General features: G+C 41.9%; 1 protein-coding gene across 5 annotated transcripts in view; it reads left to right on the top strand.

The window, feature by feature from the left end:
• The window catches only part of ppfia4 (PTPRF interacting protein alpha 4), a 76224-nt gene that overhangs the window by 29860 nt on the left and 31946 nt on the right, over positions 1 to 14418 (top strand). The window contains exon 1 of one of the 5 annotated variants that reach the window (XM_049584127.1): positions 7510 to 8019. The exons of the other annotated variants lie outside the window; for them this stretch is intronic. Coding sequence (XP_049440084.1) covers positions 7957 to 8019 — 63 coding nt within the window. The 5' untranslated portion in view covers positions 7510 to 7956. Of the gene's footprint in view, positions 1 to 7509; positions 8020 to 14418 lie in introns of those variants that run through there. 5 annotated transcript variants of the gene reach the window in all.

Here is a 14418-nt window from a genome sequence, read left to right as displayed (position 1 = left end):
GAGCAGCTGGGACGGACTGAGAGTGTGTGTGTTTGTGTTGTCTCTGGAGTATATGTGTGTTAGTTTGTGTATTTTTTAGTGAATGAGGCAGTGTGTAGTAGCAGTGTATCTTAATTTAATCAGCCAGACTCAAATGAAACTGTGTATATGTGTATCATAAATTGGATAAGCATTGTTTTTGTAGACTTGATCTCTTTTTATTCTGAATAAACTGAATATTAACATATTTTTATATATATTTAAAATGTGAGAGTACTTTATCCTCACATGGATAGAAATAGAATGGACTTGTAGGGGCTGCGTGTAGAGTTCAGATGTGAACGTGTTGTTTGCAATGATTGTGTGCACTGTGGTAGTAATAGGCTTCCCTCTGGGCTGACCGGGAGCTTGAGGAGGACACGGTGAAGGAGAGATGGAGAGAGGTAAGCTGTGCGCTCCGACTGAGTGATGAGGACAGCGGGAGAGAGAGACAGAGCTGACACAGGTGCTTTAGACAGGAGCAGAAGGGAGGAGGTGATCGAGGAGAGCAGGAGGAGCAAGAGAATGAGGTGATGAGGAAGGCGGTGATCTAGAAGGACGGCGAAATCTTCCCAGAGTGACGATTGTCTGATGTCTCTGCTGCATAGGGAAACAGCAATGTGCGTACAAACTAAGGTGTAAGTTCCAAGTGTTGTCCCTGTCAGTTTTACAGTTTGAGTAATTCATTAAAATATATGTTGTTATGTTCATTCCTCATTGTCAAGATGAGCTCTGAGTTGGTTGAAATGCAGATATTGTCATCTAGGTTGCTTCAATTTGAACAGTGAGCAACAAAAAATCACTAGACTTTTTTTTTGCCCTGGGTTTTACCTCTCTGCCTCCCCTGGGGGGGACTGGACACAGCTCGACAGGCACTACTCAGTCTGACAGATACTACTCAAGGCTTAAGCAAGTGCAAATTTGCAATAACTGTGACTGTGTACATGCATGCAAACATGCAGCCACACATTGCCCCCTTTTTGTCAATAGGCACATGAGCAGTCTCTCCAAAAAATCTTGGGCAAGTCTGTGAATCCATTTGGAACTTATCCCCCTTTTAGGACACTCACATTGCATTCCGTAGCCAACTGGCATGAACACAAACACAGATCTTCACACAAACACTTGACCTCCATGTCAAGTTACAGCCTTCTTGAGCAAAAACTATGGCTGCCAAATAGTGGGAAATTTATGTGGACCAACAGACAGAACAAGCCATAGAGCTGCTGGTTGCAGACAAAAACCTCCTCTGCATATTTTAACAAAAAGAAAAATGATTAGTTAATTAATCGGTCTGTCAATCTGCAGCTATTTTGATAGTCATTTAATTGTTTGGGAAATTTTCTGCTATGCTTGTAGTGTGGGAGAGAAAGGCTTGTCCGCCAGTCTGGTTCAGACTGAAATGTCCTGACAGCTATTGGAGGAGTTTCTATAGAATTTTGGACAGACATTCGTGGTGCCCAGAAATAAGCCTGCAACCTCTGGTGATGCAGTGGCTTTTCCTCCTGTGCCACCGCGAGGTTGACAATTTTGCTTTTAGTGAAACATCTCAACAACTAAATGGATGGACTAGCACTGTTTATCTAGCACTGTCATTTTGACTCATACTTTATGACCAAATACATGGAACTGCAAAACAAATGGCATTTCAAATCAGCTTCAGCTGCACTTTGTTTTAGCGCTAATCGCAAATGTTAGCATGCTAATATCCAAAACTAGGACAGTGAACATGGTTTTATCCTTGTGTGAAATCTGCATATGAGCACTGTCACTGTGTGAGTATGTTAGCATCCTGATGTTAGCATTGAGCTTAAAATTCTGCTGTACCAAAGTACAATCTCAAAAAATGCCAAATATTTGCTGTTTCCAACTTCTCAAATGAGATTATTTAGTGCTTTTCCTTGTCTCATATGATAGTAAACTATTTTTACATTTTGTATTGTAAGTCAGACAAAACAAGTAGGCAAAAAGGAAGGGGTCACCTTGGAGTTTGGGAAACTATGATAGATGTTTTTCTGACAGTGTTCCTGAGACAAGAAGTAAGTTTTCATATAAAATATTTGCATGTGCTATTTTCTTTTTTTATCTTATGCACTTGTGGTTAAGGATGCAAATCCGGCCCAGTCCTAGTTCTCTGTCAGTAACACAATTTTCAGATTAGTGTGATACATTAATAATACAAAAACTAATTCAGCATTTCCAATCTTTTTGTTAGATTTATGTAGGAACCAATGGCCATTTTCATTATACTGTTTGTTTGTGGTTCAGACTTACAATAGTGTGCAGGTGTTGCTCTCATCTTAAACCACACATACACCCCATTATATTTATGTCTGTACATTTGTGAATTTATTTGCGTTTATGTATTGTATGTAAATGTATTGGTGCAGATGGGGGGTAGGAGGGTGGGGTGGGGTTGCCCTCTGCTCCATGTTATGTTATGATGTAAAATGGCTGCTCTCCGTCGAGGGAAGGTTCAGCTGAGATTAGAAACGCTTGAGAAAAATATGGAAGAGAGGAAGAGCAAAGGAGGGGAAAAAAAGGACGAGAGAGCAAGCATGGGGGAGCTGGAGTGGATAGAGTGTGAAAGAAGTAATCAAGTGTAGTTAGGCGGCAGCAGGAGGAGAGAGGTAGCAAGGAGAGAAAGAGAGGGAGGAAAATTGTGAGAGACTATCAGATAACAAATAGTCCGAGGTCTCCCAAGTCTTTGCATTCTGCGACAGAAAATGCTGTTTCAAATGTGTCAAGGTTTTAGAGTTTCTGTCAGTGCTGCTGCTGCTGGTGGTCGTGTGTTTTGTGGTGTGTTTGGGATTGTTTGAATCTTTGTTTCTGTCTCTGACAAGAAATCTCATACCTACTGATGTCATCAGCTAAAGTCATCCCCATACATGAATTCTTATCAGCTTCTGTTGCCATCTCGTTTACCTGCCTCTCCTTCTTAATCATGGATCATGTATAATCAGTCAGACTCATTTAAAAACATCCTCTCTCCTTGGAAACCACTGGCTACTCTAAAGCTGGTGAAGCCGCCTTCTCACATCCATATTCTGCCTGTCTGTGTGTGAAAATGTAAACATAATGACTCCGTTTGCCCCTACGTTGTGTGAGCACCTTGTGCTGCCAGTAGGGGTCTCTGTCTCACCACTAACTCAGATGGCAGCAGTGACCGGTGTGTCTGACTATTCAGTCGATGTAACGCTGAGGTTTGAGCCTGCTGTGAGCTGCTGTCAGTTAATAGTGGAAGTCACTACAATCACTAAAGGATGTTTTGATGTGTAGCGACTTGTCTGTCTCACCGATTCATCTTCTGCTCTCTCTCGCTCCTTCCTGTGAACCCTGTTTCCTTGACAACCAGGTGCAAGCAAGTAGACCTGTGGACAGGAATTGTTTTCTCTCCATCGTTTTCTACATTTATGCACAGCCACTCCCAGTGGTTATGATGTTGATTAAGCATTTTAATATGTTTCTTACCGACTGAAGATAGAGCGTGGAATTGTTGAATGGGTGAGCACGCTGAGTGATGAAATGCAGGAGAAAAGAGGGATAAGAATTAATGAATGAATAAAGAGTGGAGAAATGCAGAGTGAAATTAATGAACAGTTAAATCAGTTGTAACTAATGAGACACTGGCTCATAACTTAATCACAGAGACACTCCACTGTAAGACATTTTTTGCATCCTGTGCTAAACCGCTTTAGCTGAGGTGTATGTTTGCAGGACTGGAATCAGAGTCAACTTAATTGGCCCAGCATGTTGATACAGGGACAGGTACTGGTAAAATAATATGTTTGTTTTTTCATTCAGAGTTGGGTTAAAGTGTTTTTATTCAAAGTGTGTGTGCAGTATTTACAGTCCAGTTTGTGTGTTCCACTTAAAATGCACCAATGTTTTGTTCAAAGTGGCATAAAAATCAATATCAGGCTCACAAGCTGCCCTTTTTTAGATGAAAAAAAAAAAACATTTCAAGAGATGAAAATATAGAATGTAAGTGATAAAATATTAGTTACACCTGATGAAAAGTGTCATGATAATAATTGCTTCACATTTCATGTTGTTATTTGTGCATCAGATGCACAAATCTAACTAGAGGGGAACTTGGAAAGGGGAGACATCTGCTGAAGCCAATAGTTGAGTCTTCGGTGACATACATATCTTCAAACACAACTACTATATAGGCCTATCAGTGGATATATTTCTAAAACAATTAGAGTTATGTCAAAATATGGTTGTGCGTAGCTGAACATTTGAAATATTTCACATACTGAATATGCATGTGTGGAAACCAGAAAATACTTTTATCATGTACATGACTGCAAATACCAAATGCTTAGACTGAATAACATGAACATGGCAGCTTGTTCAAGTACAACTTCAAGTGCTTTATTTGTCACATGTACGCATATGGTGAAATTAAAAAGGAGGTAGCAATCTGCTCTGTGCAAGCCCACAACAGAAGCACACTTAATAAATATTAAATATGTAAGAATAAGAAAAAAATCTATATATAAATATATACTTTACTTAAAATGAGTTAGTTAGTAGATAAAAGCTATGATAGTGAAATTAATAAGAAAGTGCTCAGAGGTCCTCAGTGTTAAGCAACCTTATTGCTTGTGGGAAGAAACTCTGCCTCAGTCTCTCAGTCCTGGCCTCAAGACCACAAAGGCGTCTGCCTGATGGCAGCAAGGTGTCATCAAAAACAATTGTTAAGAAAAACCATATGTTGGCATAGAAGAAATTTTTAACAAAGTCAAATTTAAATTTATTTTTATTTCATGTTGTAAAAAACAAAAAACCTTATCACACAAACCAGCATGATTTAAGAATTTAGTTTTCATACATATGGTGTTACAGTTGTCCCATGAAACCACTGTCTTTGAGTGCTCCACAACAACTTCTTTCTGTATCAATTTTGAGCAACTACATGTGTAAGGTACTCCAGAGGATTACAGGTAGCCGTGAATGTGGATTGTGATATGGAGTCATTGTGCTTCTACAATTGGCTGTGTTTTGTCACTACTGAACTTCACTGTCATCTACTGGATTTTAACATGTATGGCATTTATTCTGCCATGGCCAAATGCCTTAATGAAGTGGAAAAACAATTGTGTATCCACCCTGTGATCCGGATCCACTCCAGAATTTAATGGGTTCTTCCTTAGTCCATGTTACACTCTTCCACCAAGTTTCATGAAAATCGGGCCGGTACTTTTTCCATAATCCTTCTGACAACCAAGCAAACTGAAGCAAAACATGACCTCCTTAGTGGAGAAAAAAACAGTGCATGGTGCTGGTTTATATGAGGAGCAGAATCAGTAAAATGACTGAAAAATGCACTAAAAATACTGAAATCAATATTAAAGGGCACCCTGGTGATTCAGTATTGTATTCTGAAGTGTGGGGACTAGGAAGAAACACAAAAATTGAAGCAGCAGTGGTCGAGATATTCTGACTTTTAGTCCCTAAAATGGGTCAAGCTGCAAAAATGATCATGATGCAACTCAAAAGACTCTTTGAATGGACCCTCCCTGCCTGGTTAATGCTCACGTCTTTGAAACTACACACACACACACAAACACACACACACACAAAATGTAATGCAGATTTTCTGCTCAAAATATTTTGTTTTTAAGATCTCCGTCCCAGATTAACCAAGTGACATCATCAGGGTTACTTGACAAAGACCCTCTACGACAAAAGGGGATATTATAAAAGCTGTCTTTTGGCATGTGTTGTAGCTTACCCAACTTAACGAGTGAAATGACTTTAACATGTAAAATCAGTGGAGTCTCTCTTAAAGGGGACCAATTATGCTCATTTCCAGGTTTATACCTGTATTTAAGGTTTCTACTAGAGCCACTTTAATGGTAAAAAAAAAATAATATTTTCCTCACACAGTCTGAGCTGGAACACCTGTATTCACCCACTGTCTGCAATGCTCATTTTTAGCACCTGTCTCTTTAAGCCCCACTCCTGAACAAGCCCAGTCTGCTCTGATTGGTTCGTGTTTCTGGATCTGTTGCATCGTAGCATCTCTGCACCATCACAGAGTGCCCCAGGAATGAGTCCTAAAACCCAGATATATGTTAGCATTTTTGCACTCCCAGTTCACTCATTTTGAAGTGAATAGGTTTTTTGGAAGGTCTGTGGTTAACACGAGCTTAAGAGACTTTCACATTTTGTTCTGGGACATAAAATCAATCACCCCACTCATAAACTTTGAAGCTTCTATATGTCTTAAAAAAGGTGGTTGCTAACAAGTGGCTAAACAAAAGAGAGATCATCATCATGCAGAGCTGCGCTGCACATGGCTTTACTGTCTTGTTGTGGTCGTGATGTTAGGTCATATGACCATAGTGTAGTTCGTTTATAGCTGAACATTAGCTTTTTAATTCTTGCAATTGCATTAAGGCTTCAGTAATCATCAAAGTGGTGTTCATTTGTGAAGATTATCTTACGATTCAAAAGGTGTAATTATAATGTTTTTGGCAAAAATCCAATGGAAAAATTCCATAGACTTTTTGATGAGGGAACCAGTGCATTGCTAACTTCCATGTTAGCCTACAAAAAAATGCGTTGGGTGCTTTATTGCTGCCGGGAAATGACTGTAACAGAGTACAGTTGCACTTTTTGTCATGAAAAATCACCAATCAAAGCTTCAAAACACAACTGGACATGTTTCAACAGGAAATCGATCCAAAATTGAGGAGAAATTAACAAAATCTGCAACCTACCTAGCATGTAGTTACATGCAGCAGTGTATTTGTAGCCAGGGAATGATTGTGTATAGTGACGCTGTCTGTGGTTCGAAGTCACCAATGATAGCTTCTAAACAAGAGCACACGTTTCAACAGGAATATGGTCAAAAATTTAGGTGAAGTCAACAACATCGGCTTTCAAACCATTATTGTAGAATCAAATAAGACGTGCCATGTATTCTACATTTCAGTAATCAGGTGGGCTGCAGGTTTGTGGTGTGTCATGGCACCAAAAACCAGGTTGTGATTCACAAGTCAAATGACAAGCATTGCAGTTGAGACAACACTAACGATATGATGATAAAATATACTTGATATTCTTCGCTGTGTAAAAGCACCGGGAGGTGTTTCAGACTCCAGTCAAGTGCATGCACTGTGAAATCCTACTGAGAGAGGAGGGACGGAACAGGCTGCCATTTATAAATAGAAAGAATCAGCGCGCGCAGTGTCATGCTGGAGGAAAATGGGTCTCTTGAATTTGTGTTGAGTAAGCAGTGACTGGAGTTTTTATTAGGAGGAAATAGAGCGTTTAATTTCATGCTAATTCTTGGCATTAGTTCCAAATGTGACTTAAAAACTCCGTCTAAGTGCCTGAACTTTCATGTGTGTGTGCATGCATGTGTGTGTGCATGCATGTGTATGTGTGGGAGCAGTAGAGAACAGGTGGCCTGAGCCCCCAGCAGTCTTTGTCTTAACCCTGCCTCTTCCTCCCTCCATCAGCTGATCACTACGAGTCGCTCCGTCCTCTCCTCCTCCCTGCTGCCTCATCATTTCTGGCTCATTCTGTCTTCCTCTCTGATCAAAATCATCCATGTTTACTTCAACCCGTGCTCTCCCTCTTTTTTTTTAGCCTGTCCCTGTCTATTCATCTCCCTACCCTCCCTTCTCTCTCTCTCTCCCCTTACCCCTCGTCCCTGCCGTCTCTCGTCCCGGCTGCATTTAGAGCAGGCTGACTAGCGGAGTGCTGTTGTCCCGGGCGGAGGGCAGAGGGAGCAGCACAGGAATCTCATCTAGTCCTGCTACACAGCTCAGTGTCGACCAGGACTCAGAGGAACTAGCCCTCTTTCTCCATCTTCATCACCCTCTCCTCCCATCACTCCTCATCCTTTCTGCCTGTCTCTGTCTCTCTGTCTTTTTATGGGGGGTCTGTCTGAGGGATCTGATATGTTTAACCTTCACCATGAACCCAACAGTGAAGATCCACCTTCAGAATGGGACCCACTTTAACACCTACATGTACCAGGTAGGGACTCAGCACCTGTGCTGTTTGTGGATGTTACTGGTGAAGGATTGTCTCCAGCTCAAATAGCTCTGTCTCTCTCTGTGGTCTCCACGTGTCCTTGCCTGAGTATTGATTTCAGTGCTGATGACTCTTTTCTAGGACTGAGATATGGCCTCCTCTCCACCTCTTCCTCCTCCTTTTCTCCTTTTCACCACCACGCCTCAATCAAGATGCTTTGCAGTGATGCAAATTGCATATCGGTTTTAGAGATGTGGGCACACCCTCTCCACTAAGGCTTTTCACTGGTTTACGTGGCTAGTTGCATGTTTTCCTCTGATTGTCCAAGAAAATAACAAAGATGAATACCTGTCATGCACTGATGGGGGATTCTCTCGTTTTCTGTGACTGCTGTGCGTGCTCAGTTTCCCGTATTACAGCATGCATGCGAGAGACAGACTCTGCTGATGCACCACAAAAACTCTTTTGTGTATCTGCTTTCATCCGAGCAATGGAAGTATTCCCCCCTCTTCCTTCCTCTCTTTCTTTTGTCCCTCTTTCTGGTTCAGGTTTTGTTTTTCTTTAATGAAGAAAACCAAGATACATGAATGGATGCTATTCTGGGCTCAGGCCTTCAATGGGCTCAGAGGAGGAGAAAAAGTTGGGAGACTTGGAAGGATTTGACACCTTTGTTTGCTGAAGCGTATGAAAAGGATATTTTGGAAAACAGAGACAGTCAATGTGTCAGCTATGCAGTAAAAATGCTTGTGCTGCGTCAATCAACTTCATGGCCAATAGTCAGGGTATTAAATGACTTTTGATATGCATGTTTTTACATTGGTGGGTTGTTGGGTTTCATTTAAATCCCTTTGAAAGTGGTTAGAACTCTTCTAGATTCACTTACACTTGGGATTTCACGTTGAAATCCCCTTTTTCCAAGGTGTTCAGAGCAGGATTTACCGAATTGTATTCACACCGAGCACATTTGCTGTTGTATTATCAGTGCTTCAGAAGTGGGTCCAGAGCTGGCACAGCTTCAGTCAGTCTTGGCTTTATCCCTAATGTGCTTCACTTAGGCTGATTTGCTCATGACTTGCAATGATTATGCAGAAACCTAATTTTACTACATCTGTCTCAGCCATGAAGAATAATCCGCCCCCCAAAAAATGTGTTTGCTTTTTTTTATTTTTTATTTTTTTTTATTTACTCTCCATGTTCTGCATTCTGAAGGGAAAAAGCTTTTAGAAAAAGTTTTCAGCAGGAGTTGTTTCTCCGGAGCGCCAGTCAGGGTGGAGATCTGTCAAGTGCTGCAGTCAGCTGCTTCACTCCGCGGTCTCGAGAGCTGTCACACCATCACACAGAAGGAATATCTCTCGGAGGCTTAGTACGTGTTTGTGTTTCAGGCGTGTGCGCCCGCATGGGTGTGCGTTCGCCTGATGAGACGTTCATGTGAAGTTCACACGCCGCTCAAACACTTCACTTTCCTAATGAGCTGTTGCCATGGCGACAGCTGCAGTGTGGCGTCATGGCAACTGATTACTCACTGCCTACTTAGAGGGCCAACACCCAGACAAGGTGTTGTGGTGGTGGGCGTGTGTGTTTGTCACAGTTCTTGTGTCTAAGATTCGTCAGAGAAAGGTCGAGTCCACCTCTCTGCTGTTTGCCGCCTCACTCTCTCTGCAGTGGTGAAGAGTTACAGGGCTGTGATATCCGAGTCTCCCCGGGGACTCACTCATTCTCCAGTCTCCGGCCCTGCATTCATCTTCAGCATGGCACTCCTTAGTGAATTACCGAGATTTACATCACAGTTAATTTAGTGTCTTTTGGTGCGCACAAGTGAAAGGAGCTCAGTCATTGCTTACGATCTCTGAAGAGGTGTCTCCTTCCTCTCTGCCTCTCAACGGCAAACAATCATTTCTGTGGGTGATTGTGTTCTTGCATTTGCATTGTAATGCTTGTACAGCATTCCTGCAGAATTGCCTAAATAAACACTTTCTACCTTTGTTTCTGGGTCACAGTTACAGTGACAGAGTTCATTCAGTTAGACTGAGAAACCCGAGTGAAAATCTGAACTCTGTATTTCGTGGAGTTTTCTGTTAAATGACAGAGGGAAAAAGAGGACATGCAAAACTGATTTAGTGATTTTAGTGACTGCACTGTGGCAGTGCTAACTAACGCCCACCTCTGTGCTCAGGAATTCATGTACTCGGGTTTTGCTGGTCTTTCCGAAATGCAAAATACAATCTATTCGCTGGTGACGTGCACTTGGGCTGCGAACATTCTCAGATTATCGTGAATAATATCGTGTACCACAACCCTACCCTGTGAATCATACAATGTGTGAATGAGTTGATAGTCCTGTTTACAGTTTTCATCTCCTTCCTTTTCTTGCTTAGTCACACATTTCCCTCGTTTCCTCTCCTCCCACCAACTGACGCTCACAGGGACGATGTCACTGTCACTGTTCTTGGGCTTCAGCGGACATCGATTTATATTTGTTTTGGCTTCAGTCTCCTGTCTTGTTAATCTGCCCACACATACAAGAGGTTGCTATGAAGTTAGAGGCTGGTAGTTGCTCAGTGCATTCCTTCTTTTAAAGGTATGATATACTGTATCTGTAATCTTCAATACAACCCTGGAGTTGTTTGTCAATGGAGTCTAGTAGAATATAATCCTGTAACCCTCTTTCCCTCACCCTGCCTTGTCTAAAGCTTCTTTTGTGAGTGCTGTTTCTTTCCTCAAATGACCTTCAGCAACCTGCAGAGAACAAATGTGAACTTGTTCCATTCAGCTGAGAGTTATATTGTGAGTGAGGGCAAAGAGAGCGCAGTAGTGAGAGCGAGTGCACGTTGAAAGCGAGACACTTTTCTAAAGGAGGAAAGTAGATATTGTGTTGAAAACACAGTGGATTGTGGTAAACTTAGCATCCGGTAAACAACATTTGCTTAGTGTGTACAAGTACACCAGGTACTGTTATAGAGTGCTGCAGGAATGAGTCCTAAATCTGAAAATGAGTTGGCATGTTTGCACTCCCTTGTCAGAGGGATCCCTCCTCAGTTGCTCTTCCTGAGGTTTCTACCATTTTTTTCCCCGTTAAAGGGGTTCTTCTGGGGAGTTTTTCCTTATCTGCTGTGAGGGTCCAAAGGACAGAGGGATGTCGTATGCTGTAAAGCCCTCTGAGGCAAATTGTGATTTGTGATATTGGGCTTTATAAATAAAATTAATTGAATTAAAGTTAATGGGTTTTTGGTTAGATGCCTAAAACAAGGTCTGTGGTTGACATAAGCTTAAGAGACTTTCATGTTTTGTTCTAGGACATAAAATACATCAGTCAATACCCCACTTGTGAGTTCTGAAGCGTTTGTGTCTTAAAGGGATAGTGCCCCCAAAAATGAAAATTCACCCATTATCTACTCACCCATATGCTGAGGGAGGCTCAGGTGAAGTTTTAGAGTCCTCACAACACTTGCGGAGATCCAAGGGGAGAGGGGGTAGCAACACAACTCCACCTAATGGAGGCTTACGGTGCCCCAGATTCAAATGTCCAAAAACACATAATTGAAAGAACAAAATATCTCCATACTGCTCGTCCGTAGTGATCCAAGTCTCCAGAAGCCCCGACATAAAAAGTTGTTTGGAAAAACGTCATTTGAACTCTGTTTGTAGCCTCACTGTAGCCTGTAGCTCTAACTGCCTCTCTGTGCACCGCATACACATGTGTGCGCTTGCGCGCAAGACCAGCAAAAGCACGTAGATAGTAGATAATGGGTGAATTTTCATTTTTGGGTGCACTATCCCTTTAACAAAAAGGACGTTGCTAACATGTGGCTGAATTAGACTACAGACTTTGTCGCTTTGTCGATGTTGAAGCCATGTGACTGTGGTGTAGTTAATTTATGTTACCTTTTCACTTCTGGCTATTACTTAAATCTGACATCACGGTAATGTTACTTTTCAGGTGTGAATGTTCAGCTGATGGTGTGGTCTAACATTACCACAGGACAAAATTTGTATTCAATTTTGGGAATGGAATAAACACAACACCTTTCACACAGGCAGGGTGTCGAGTGTTGCTTCAACAGGTCCCCCATTAACGTCTTCTAGCCATCTTCAAAATTCAGTTTTATTTCAATATAGACGAGCCCAGTAGTATAACAGGAAATGAGAAAAGCTGACTGAAGTTCTGTCAGGTACAAAGCTTTCAACTGTTATGGAGCACAGAGCAAATAGGGGCAGGACTTAGGAGGGACCTTTTAAGTAGCTTATACAGTTTTAGGACATTCTAAAAGTTATTGTACAGTAACACTGTCATGACGCAATCAGGAGGATATTCTTTATCTATTCTTTCTCTTTTCTGTTGTAGGTTCCCATCTCAGAGAGCTGTCTCATCAAAGAGACAGTTTCTCCACAACACTTTGAATTGGAGAAGGAGTCTTTGATTGATGCCTAAATGGGCTGCCTCATCACTTTTGCTGTCTTCAAGAGAAGTAACTGTAGTTTTGTCATTTAGATCCCGAGGACAACAGACGAAATAAGAACAGTAATGAAACAGACTACAAAACACAGCCTGTCACACACAAGCACATCCAGACAGCATCAAAAACAATCACTGACATATCTGAAAAAGGACCGAAATTCATATAAAAATAAATAATATAAATAATTCATTCCATTTGTGAGGTGCGAGGTACCGGAATGAAGTACTTCCAAATTCAGTGTTTACTTAGTCAGTCCTGGGATCTGGTCTGAGGCTGATAACCAGCAATTTTAGCTTTGAAAAGAGATGTGATATATTGAGGCTGCTTCAGCAGGATACATTTAGATAGTGCTTTTTCCACTGCTGCATATTACACGGGAGCTTTTAACGGTGCCGTGAATACTGCTGGCAGTGGGCTGATGAATGAAGGACCAAGGTCCTTCAAAGTACTCAGTCAGTCTCCTCAACCACAGCTTTACTGCTGAATGACAAACAGGAAATAACTGGCAAACCGAAAAATGATCACATCATTTGTAATGACTGCTGAAGCACCTGTCTTGCATATGGCCACACACACACACACACACACACACACACACACACACACACACACACACACACACACACACGCTTTATATTTGCATCAAACAGTGCGGAAGTTTTAAATGTAGGGGTTATAGTAGTGTTCATTCATACTTTCTTTTTCAGTCGTAATTCAGGTGTGTGATGGTGTAGGTTGAGTCTCCACAGTGCTGACCTCTGAGTGCACACACACACACACATGGACACACACACACACACACACAAGCACAGACGGATAAGCACACTCACAATAAACCTTATATTTTTGGGATTGCATGTGTGTGTGTGTGTGTGTGTGTGTGTGTGTGTGAGAGAGGGACTATTTTTTTTATCCGACTGCACTCCAATCTCTTCCTCTCTCTTTCTCTCTGCACATTCACACACACACACACACACACACACATACACACACACACACACAGAGCATTTTTTTCATCCTTTAATCCCAAACTGCTTAAGGAAGCGAAGGGGAGAAATCCCTTTACAATGTCTGGGCTCAGCAGTGTTTGGTAACCACTTGCTATCTCACATTGTGGTTGGAGGCAGAGGAGCCGCGTTCCTCCAGACGCCCAGAACCTTCTCTCCGCTCTATATGATATACTTTCTGACAGACGTCGAGGTTGTGTTGTCAAAGAGCTGCTCTCTGTATCTAACTGTTGTATGAAGTTGAATAAATATCCTGGGATTTTTCGTAGCTCATACGGTTTTGTGGGGTTTGCATTGCATAGTGCGCGCGCACGCACGCACACACACACACACACACACACACACACACAGTGATGGCGTGTGTGTGTAAAAGATAATAAAAGCAGTGGAAGTTGCCGCCGGGAAGGCGTTCAACAGACCTCCATGAGAAATTAAAGTAAGAAGTTTTTTGTCTAGACAGTGATGTTACATTTTATATGATATTTTTTATATAACACTTGCCTGTCATTATATAATCCCTCTAACATAGGTGATGCATTCATACCTTTATCTATTTTTAGTTATTTGTCAGTGCGTTTTTTTGAGTGTTGAAGCAGTTTGTGGGGAGATGCAGGGAGCACCTGAAAGGCTGCAGGGTGAAGGGATGAACTAGAGAGCACGAGAGGTGGCCTGTTGAGCCTTTTTGCCATGATTGAAAGAGACAGAGAGCTCCAACATCTGTCGGTGGATTTGGGCTGAGCTCCTGTCTATTGGTGCGCCCCTGTGGAATAAGGGAAAGTAAAATGAACAAGCTGACCCATTTTCCCCCCTTTCCTCTCGATGCTCCTTCCCTCTCACTTCACTCTCCAGTCGCTCCACTCCTCTGACTTGTTTTTTTGCTCGCAGCGTGATGGGCAGGATCAACAGAGATCCAGATCATTCTGTGTGACTTTGCATGT

Source organism: Epinephelus fuscoguttatus, linkage group LG1, assembly GCF_011397635.1.
Source record: "Epinephelus fuscoguttatus linkage group LG1, E.fuscoguttatus.final_Chr_v1".
Taxonomy (NCBI): Eukaryota; Metazoa; Chordata; class Actinopteri; order Perciformes; family Serranidae; genus Epinephelus; species Epinephelus fuscoguttatus.
Note: the sequence above shows the minus strand (reverse complement) of the source record. Positions and strands in the feature narration are given on the sequence as shown.